This window comes from Austrofundulus limnaeus, unplaced genomic scaffold (genome assembly GCF_001266775.1).
Source record: "Austrofundulus limnaeus strain Quisiro unplaced genomic scaffold, Austrofundulus_limnaeus-1.0 Scaffold132, whole genome shotgun sequence".
Taxonomy (NCBI): domain Eukaryota; kingdom Metazoa; phylum Chordata; class Actinopteri; order Cyprinodontiformes; family Rivulidae; genus Austrofundulus; species Austrofundulus limnaeus.
Window position 1 is genome coordinate 120,665 of NW_013952534.1, and position 9,992 is coordinate 130,656.

General features: G+C 41.5%; 1 protein-coding gene across 1 annotated transcript in view; it reads left to right on the forward strand.

The window, feature by feature from the left end:
• Nucleotides 1-9,992, forward strand: part of LOC106522559 (cAMP-regulated D2 protein) — a 41,590-nt gene that overhangs the window by 25,499 nt on the left and 6,099 nt on the right. The window contains exons 7-8 of the mRNA XM_014015601.1: nt 4,518-4,658; nt 4,824-4,996. Of these exons, the coding sequence (XP_013871055.1) occupies nt 4,518-4,658; nt 4,824-4,996 (314 nt within the window). The remainder of the gene's footprint in view (nt 1-4,517; nt 4,659-4,823; nt 4,997-9,992) is intronic.

A 9,992-nucleotide genomic window follows, 5' to 3' on the forward strand; every position in this document is an offset into this window, starting at 1 on the left:
TAAATTAAAAAAAAAATACAGTACAGTATGTTACGCATGCTCCATGTCCACATCCCACCCGGAGCGCAGCATTTCCTCCTTCTAACAGTAACTGTGGTGTGTAGTTGCTAACTGTTTAACTTCTTTGTTCTTGTTTGGTTCTTAACACATTACTATGTCACCCAAAATTACAAAAAAAAATCTGTTTAGCTCCAAAAATTCACATCCTGCAGGGGTAGGTGTTAAATCCATTRTGTGATTGTAGTCAAAGAGAAGCCCTATTTCGCTTAGTGACAAGTCAGACTTAGAAATTGTCAATAACATGAATCTTTTTTATAATCATTTTAACAATCAGCGTTTTAATGATAAACTGGCTGAATACAGAATTGATACTCCAGCAAAGATGGCAACTTTAGTTAATATGAATACTGGAATAGTAACTAATATCTTTCGGAAAATTAAAGARGAAGAGTCCAGGACCAGACAAAATTGGGGGAAGACTTCYAAAGAACTATGCTGAACAGCTGRCTGACATTTTTCTGTTTTTAAAATGTCTCCAGCTTCACCAAGTTGCAAAGACTCTGGAAAGATTTGGTTGTTGTACCTGTGGCCAAGTGGAGATTTCCTAAGACACAAAGTGATTTCCATCTGGTTACCTCGCTCAATATGAAATCTTTTGTGAAGATTATAAAAGCTGAGATTTTGAAGGCAACCTTAAGTAACTTAGACCAGTGCCTGAAAATTYCACCTGAAAGTGCTGGRATGTTTCAGGACTTTACACCAGTGGTTCCCRAACTTTTTAGACTTGTGTACCACCTGAGCCATTTTGTCACACGRCTAGTACCCCTTYAGTCAAATGTAATGATGATTCTCCAAAACTRTAATGTACTACAACTGATTATTAAATGAAAATTATTTATTTAACCCCCTAGAACAGTGGTGTCCAAAGTCAGTCCTCAAGAGTCGGTGTCCTGCATGTTTTAGGTGCTGCCCTGGTTCAACACAGCTGAACCTAAGGAGTGCTTAATTAGTTGACCTCCTCAGTTTGCCATCAAGGTTTACAGAGTTTGTCACTGTCACATAAGTTTGTTCTAGACAGTCACATTAATCGTGATTTAGTTTGTTGGCTAGTTAATTTTTTAAAAGGGTCCATGTAACATTAGACTTTATTTGTTAAACATATTTTAAGTGTAAAATAAAGACTGTAAAAATACTGTAGGATGTTCAGTTTTTATCATTTTTAAACTAAAAGTTTAAAAATATATTACACAGACGGGGCCATTTTATTTACACACAAAGCATTCTGGGTAAATGATGACGTGGATAGGTCATCGGTGAGAGGCTGCTAGCGAGCCATATCCACCATGAAGGTTAATCTTGGACAATATCTGATGATCGACTCTTTTAAATGAAACCAGCGATCGTTGACAGAGAGGAGAAGGTAGAAACGACGCAGCCTGCAACTGAAAATGTAGATGGAGGACAACAGTTTAGCTTGTTTGTCGCACTAGTGCCGAGCTAATACGTATAAGGCAATATAGCTTCGGCACTAGCGCAAAGGCTAATGGTACGTTTACACCAAATGCGTTTTGAGCATCAGGAGCATCTGGTTTACATGCAAAGTCAACGGTGGACGCGCATCTAGGGGTGTCTAGAAGCCGAGCAGCACGTCTGGCGCATTTGGAGAAGTGCGGTTCGAAGCGGTGCACACGTCATGAGCATTTTCCGTGGGTGCGGCACGTCCCAAGCGTCCAACGCATGAGTTGGAAAATCTGAACTTTTGCTGCTCGACGCGTCGCATCAACCAACCAGAGAATCTGCTCAGTGACGTACTGGTGATGAGCCGGACATACCGGAAGCCCGGGAAATCAGATCACACAAACAATGGAGGAAAAACTGATAGTCCGATCATTTATGATCATTCCAGTGTCCATTATCGTGAAAGAAATAAAAAAGGACTTTACCTGAAGGACGATTAGTGAGGAAGTCGGCATGTTTGGTTAGTTATCGAAACTACGGTTAAAAAGGCTCCTCCCCTCGAGCATCTAAAGAAGCGCGTCTACGTTCACATCAAATGTGTCTGTCTTCACTGGACACCAGCATCAAGATACATGCGTTCTGAGTTTTTTGGAGGCGTGCAACGCATTTGGTGTAAACGTAGCATGACAGGCTAAGCTGAGGTTCTTCTTCCATGAAGCATCTCTGTTGTCCTCCATCCATATTTTCAGTTACAGGCTGAGTCATTTCTACCTTCTCCTCTCTGTCAATGCTTTTTTTGTTTCATTTAAGAGCCGATCGTCAGATATTGTCCAAGATTAACCTTCAGGGTGGATATATGTTGCACACCCGAACAATATGAGACGTGGACGCATGCATGAGTTTAGAAAAACTTTACTCTTCGTTTATCTGGAAATACAGAAAACAGGCGCATAAATCCGACATGCTTCACACTGCAGGCTGCGACGAGCTACTGAACAATGAACACGTTTTGTACACTTGCTCAAGACCCAGGGCTGTCCTCGGTGCCTGTTTAAACTGACCTTTTTCTGATCATAATTTCCCCTCTGCTAGACCTCTACAGGTATCAACAAATATTAATACAGTTCAAGATGATCACAGAAAAATGTAATTTACATTACAAAACAAAATAAAACAAAATAACAAAATATTCCCCGGGAGTGTGTGCGTGTGTGTGGGGAAGTTCATGTCCTACAACACAAATATAGCTGGTCCCCTWCATATAGCTCACTAGCAGCCTCACACTGATGACCTATCCATGTAATCATTTACCCAGAATGCTTTGTGTTTAAATAAAATGGCTCTGTTCATGTTAAACTATATTTTGAAAAATTTACAAAACTAAACAGCCTACAGTATTTTTACAGTCTTTGTTTTACAGTTAAAATATATGTTTATCAAAAAGAAAGTCTAATATCACAACTAATCATAGATCCCTTTAACAAACAGTTAATGGTACTCTTTCTGATGTACTTTTATCTTCCACTGTCCTTTCACCACTTTTATTTATTTTATATACTGATGAGTGCAAGAGTCAAATTAAGGACAGGCACATCATAAAGTTTGCTGATGACCTTGTAATTATGTCTTTGTTTTATAACCATTACTGGGATCATGTCTCTGTGGTGAATGATTTTATTGGCTGGTGTGAACACTCATTTCTGGATATTAATGTCTCTAAAACCAAAGAGGTGTTGATTGATTTTAGAAATAAGCCTCCTCCATGTCCTTCATTTTATATCCATGAGCAACATTACAAATGCCTTGGTACAATTATTGACAACTGCTTGACCTTTGAGGCTTATAAAGTCTGTGCTAAGGCCCAACAGCACTTGTTTTTTTTTAAATCAGAAATTATGAAGTTTTAATGCTGACTGTGTTTTTATGAAAATGTTTTACTCTTGTTTTATCGAGTCAGCTTTAACATTTTCTTTTATTTGTTGGTTTGAGTCTCTTACCCTGAAAAATAAGCACATACTAAACAGCGTTGTAAGGGTGTGTAGAAAAATGATAAGGATACGTCTGGTAGAGCTCCCCCAGCTCTACAGAACCAGAGACACAAGGAAGGTTAAAGCTGTACTTGCTGACCCAGCTCACCCTCTTCATTGCCATTACAGGTTGTTGCCTTCTGCTCGTAGATACATGGAGATAAAATGTAACACAAAAAGATATAAATGTTCATTTATCCCCGTTAGTGTCGGCCTCATCAATAATTTGATAAAAGCCCAGATAAACTGTTATGGTATATTATTGTACTATGTGCTACATGATGTGGTTTTTTTWAAATTATTTTATTATCTGCAGTTGTTTGTTTTTCGCTGTCTACAAAGCAAATTGCCCCCTTGGGGTCAATAAAGTTGATCTAATCTAATCTAAACCCAAACACTCTAAGCCATTTCTGAACCACATTTAAAATATTTGCATTCTTTTTCACAATTCACGACCCCATCGTTGAAGACCTCTGTTTTAGACAATACTCTGAAAACATTTCAAACCTTTAATGTCGTGTTGAGGGGTGAATGAACCCAGAAGCAGGCAGACATGAAAACTAAAAAAATAAACTATTTATTAAATAAAACAAAAGGCTGACATGGCAGCAAAATACTTACAAAAAAACGCAGGGAGCCACAGGGAACAGAGGACCAAGACTGATGGATGAATCCATACAACAAACCAGCAAGGTAGTGTAGAACTGAGACCGAATGAATACTAACAGAGGAAGGGAGGAGAATGAGCAATAGCTGAGAAATGACAAAATTATTAATAATTACAAAAATACTAACAGGGGAGTGTGGTTAAGTGATGACAGGTAAACAACAGAGGAGAGAATGTAATGACGAGAGAGCACCAGTGTGAGACAGAACACAAAACAAGACCACAAATCCTCACATTTAATAAATAAAGAACAGTATACCTTTGCTATCTAATTTATTTATTTATTTATTTATTTATTTATTTATTTATTTATTTATTTATTTAGTTTAATACCTTTTCTGACACTGTTAATGTCTTAATTCCAGGTTCAAAACTTGTGAACCCGTTCAGGTTCCTGGAGGTTTTTGAGATGTGGGGTCCAAATATTGATGGGGAGTTGATTAAAGAGCAGGCTGTCTCTGCCTTTCAGAAGGGCCACTGGCAGAAAGAGAAGACGGTGCTGCTGGGTAAGAGTCTCACCAACACAGGGGCAGAAACAACACTGTTCCCACAGGTCCTCATTACAGGACAATTTTATGTGAAGTTTTCAGAATATTTAACAAACACTGTCATACTTCAGAAAAAAGTTGACTGAATCACAACGTGTCTTTTAGCTGTTTTCTCTCCTGCAGGAACCACATCGGAGGAAGGGGCGCTCTTTGTGTACAGGGTCTTTACCAAGCCCGTGTCTGTTGTGGAGTGCACTCTGTACATCGCAGCCATCTTTAAACAGCACGCTCTTCGGATCCTACACAAATACTTGCCCCTGTACATGGAAACTGACCGCAGAAACATGCTAACCCAGGTAGGAYTAGCTCCAAACAGTCAGTGGGTCCCTGAGTGATGGCAGCAGCTTCAGAAACTGTTCAAACACACTTTACTCTGTGTTGCAGCCTAATGCTACACAACTCATTTTACTTTACATTCAATATTCTGTAACGACAAAATAAAAATACAGTTTTATATACAATATTGTAAATTTAGTCAAATCAAAACCAGAAAGAAGTGGGTGCTTCCTTACAAACATCAGTGCTGCTCTAACGTGTTGTTAAATCTTCAGCTCCAGCCGGAGCTGAAGCTCCATTTCTTCTCCTCTCACTGCTTCTCTTTCCTGCATCATTTGCATGGGTRAAGCATGCAGACCACCTGAAGTCGGGTGTTTGTCTGTTTAAGATGCAGCCTGACTGCTCTACTGAACAGGGACTTGTTTTTTAAGTGGATCCACAATGACAGGTGGGATCAGCTGAGGAACCACAGACTGACACCAGAGGACTGAAAGTGGAAGAAGTGGCGACAACTTTACTGTCATGGTTTCTTTTTTAGCAGGAATTTTTAAAAAATAAAACTCAAACAATGTTGRCATACACAGAAAAAATAAAGGCCTAGTGTTCCGTAAAGGGCTCCATGTCGCYTGTCGCCATTCATGCCAGAGATTTATCTAAAATCACATTATGATAAGAAACGACAAAGTTGTAGCCAAATTGGTTAAACTTTTGAGATTGTGCACACAGTGTTTGCAGCATAGTTTTTATGTGCATTTTAAAGTATTGCATTAGGAATGATTGATGGAAATGGCAAAGTTAGAAAAACCTTCCTCAATTTTGCAAAAAAGTTTTTACACTCACATGAGGTGGTTTTAGGAGTTTCCAAAAAGAGTTAATGTGCAAAAGGGGAGATGGAAACACATTTGCAAAATACGTTTTGATATAGCGARCATTTACCTCACGATTGATCAGATGTTCCTGCTGTCGGCGTCTTCCCGGATATTCCCGTAACGCAAATAGAATTGCATTTCTTTCTCTACATCTCTGGATAGCATGTAACATCACCAATACTAGTTGATGACAGAAAGATTACAACTTGCCCAACACATTCCTGAAAACGTCTCTCCATTGTTCTGAGGTGTGTGGTCCCTGCTAGTTTGCAATCTCTACTTCCTGTTTATTACAGCCATGAGTACCGTCAATGTCCGATATAATTATACTTTGCATAGCCTGGTTGAGTCGTCTCAAACCAGTAGATGGAAACATGCCAGATTGGCATTTCTTGTTTTTTTCCTTTTTATGACATTTTAAATTTTTCTCAAAATTCACATTACAATTGGATGGAAACATGGCCATTGTCTGTGTCTTGTGTGTTGTCTCCCTCTTGTGTTTTCTTTGTGTCATCACTCGTTATCTCACCTCCATCTGTTTACCTGTCATTTTCCCTGACACTCACCTGTCAGTGCTCTATAATCAGTCCCTCCTCAGCTATTGCCCGTTATCCTCTCTCCCTCTGCTTTTATAAAACCTGTCTCATCTCTTCACTACTAKTGAAGCACTGCAGAATTTACGAGTTGCTGTACACTTTCTCCTGGTTATTTTACAATGATGGTTGTGACAGATGACAGATGACAGATGATAGACATGATAGACGATAGACATGATAGATGATTGACATGATAGACGATAGACATGATAGACAATGATATTGTCTATGTAGCCAAATTGTTTTACTTAAAGTTTTGCAGACATCTTCTTCCACTCCCAGAGAACCACGGTTCACTTTCCTGGAGTGCTGCGTGCAATTGACGGGGTGGGGATGGGTGTCAGCCGGTAACAAAAAATACATAAATAGTAACGAGTCAGCTTTGGATTTGAATCAGTAGCTACATTTTAAATCCAATGAAAGCAAGAATGTTAACTAATAAATTGGACAATAATCTGGCTATTTAGTGATACTGTATTTCCGCGGTTGTGGTCTTGACTGGTCTTGAAATAAAATTCCAAATCCTCAATGTCCAAGACCGAGACAAGACCAGTTCCAACAAAAAGTGGTCTTAAGACCAAGACCGGTCTCAAGTACTACAACACTAGTCTACAGTTTCAGAATAGACCAGTTGTACTTTTTTCTTCTTTGGCTTCTAAAACAAAGTAATGCCTCTACAAATAATGATCTAATRATAATCTAACCTCATGAGAACATGCATCCTAATGTTGATGACATTTGTTTTATGTTGATTGTCTTTATTCAGAAGGACTATTTGAAGTTTATTTTTTATGTTAAGTAAAATTTTTATACTTAACTGTTTGCTTTGCAAAAACATTTTTATATTTAGAAAGTTTTACTAATTCCAAATAGCTAGGGGGAATAACATGAGCACAAAGCAATGATAAAACTAGTGGGGTCACCAAATTTTTTTGGGGTGGGGTGGGGTGGGAGGCACGTGCCCCTCCTGGCCCCCTCACTTGTTGCGCCCCTGGTGATTGACAGATGATGTTCCACAGAGGAATGACGARCTGGAGCCACAGCACCGTGCATCTCTCTCTTGGAGTAAAGAGACAAACAGAGAGTTATATGTGGCTGTAGCAGGGACAAAACATTTCAAATTCATGTCTTCTTAGTTATTAATCTGTAGCGTTTAGAAGTGCACTCAGCGGCCAACCTCACTCTGAGCAGATCAGCTGACTGAAGATTGTTAGAGGCATCGTGGCCCCAAAAAACAAGCATGCGCTGTGGTGACCATGGGAACAAGCACGAAACACTGAAACACTGGCAGCTCATTGACCCACAAACCGATCGGCCCACCGGTAAAACTCCCGGGAGACGTATGCCAGTCCACCCCTGGCTGTGGGTGATATAAATTCCTTAAAAAATGCAAAGTCTTTAATTATATTAGGATCACTTTGATACTGTTTTACACTTTAATGAACTCTTCTACAATATTACTTTAAGTTTTAAATCCAATAAGCCACAGTGAGACTACTCAGCATGTTGTCCCATATTGTTCATTTAGTAATTGTAAAACTAAGATTTATAGTCAACACTTTCCAGTGAAAATGACAAGGCTTTTATCTTAAACTTGCATGCTATATTTCCTCAGAGACCTTATCACTTTAATTATTCATAATCTTTGTACCAAAGTAATGCCTTAGCTCTATACTTGTGCTCTACTTTGGATTTATTCTTTAGTACAGATCACCACAGTGTGTACACTATATGATTCTGTTGAGTTTGTATTGTCAGAAAAAGGAGAGGAGTTTTAGGATGTTAACACATCTGAGGAAGTGAAGGAGGGAGGGTAGGCTTTAGGTGAATAAGYTACCACAAACTTGTGTTGTAAATCCTGTAAAAATACACAATTACAGTATTGCCTGCCTTCTGTTTCTGGAGCTCACCGAAGCTCCAGTAATATTCTGCAGATTCTGTTCACACCRATACTTTCTCAGATGGAAAACAAAGCAGGGAACAGTGACACATCTAGCTGTACCATGTGACGTAAAAACACCGTTAGCTAGAGTCTCCTGCGGCGCTTCCTTTCATTTCATATATAATAAATGACTCACATCCATCTCCTTTTCCCCAGGATTTTTGGTAAAATGAAGTTAAGACATTAACTTAGGTTCAGGAGCAGGACTACGCCTATCACCTGCAGCAATCAGTCATCGTCTATTTAAACTCGTCTCACCTGGCATCTGCCCTTAGCTTGCTGTCTCGACACGTGTTCGTACCGCGCAAGCGTTTTCAGAAAAGAAAAGAAAGAAAAGACGGAGTTTCTCTACTCACCATGGACGTCCTCTTCCTGGATCCCGATTCGGACGACCCCCTTTTCAGCTTCCAACCGCCCCGCAAAGTTCCCCCGCCTTCTGTCGTCAGGCATATCCCTCGCCGGAGTGCCCGTTTACAGCCCTACCCACCGCACCCGTCCTCCTCCCAACTCGCAACAACTCCAGCGCCTCCACCCTCCGCCGCTCCTCAGTCCGAGTCCAAGCCCCGCGGCCGCGGGCTCCTCCGCCGCTCCAGTCGGCCTCTTCATCCCGCTTCTCCCCGACCCGCTGCACCTACCCGGGCACGGCGTTCCTCATCTGCACCCACAAGCCACCTCACTCCCTCAGGATGGACCGCAGCAGAGCTCCGTAGCGCGTTGTAGGACAGAGGAATTCCTTTCAACCGCTTCAACCGCTCATTCTCCAAGTCCACCCCCTTTCAGCTACTCACCTCAATTCATCTTCAGTGTTCCTCTACAGCTCAGCCATCCAAAAATCGGCACCCAGCTCCAACGATCCAGCTACAACCCCATCACCAGACTACTTCCACCTCTGTCTTCAGCGGTGACGTCACAGCCCCAACTCCAGCCGGGTCCATGCCAGCGCCAACAGCTCTCCCAAGTGGGAGTCAGGTCGTATCACCCTCTGTCGTTTCTGAACCTTCTCTTATTTTACCCTCCTCATTCCAACCCTCCCACATTGACCAAGTCGTTCAACCCCAGGCCAGTCAGGCCTCACTCATCCCCTCCGTTCATTCATCCCTTCATCCCTCTGTCTCTTTTTCTTCCCTCCCACCTCTTTTTCAACCCTTTTCGGCTCCTGTTCCCATACCCTCCTCATCCCAACCCTCCCACGTTGACCCAGTCGTTCAACCCCAGGCCAGTCGGGCCTCAGTCATCCCTTCTGTTCATTCATCCTTTCATCCCTCTGTCTCTTTTTCTTCCCTCCCATCTCTTTCTCAACCCTTTTCCGCTCCCCTCCCCTTTTCTAGCAAGCACATTCAAGCTCCTTATCTACCTCCTTCATCTCTACCTTTACCATCTGCAGCCCCGGCTCAATGACCGGCCATCTCGGGGCCCCTTTTACACCTCCTGCGCCTTCATTTCTCCCCTTATCCTTCCCCAATCCCCTTCTCTCGACACCCTATGTTCCTTCCCATCATTCTAACCACTACTCTCTATCCACAGCAGCACCCAACCCCCTTCGCCCCCCCTCAACCCTGACTCGCCCCTCCCCAGTTTCCCCTGCTCTGCGCCAGCAGATTCTGAATGG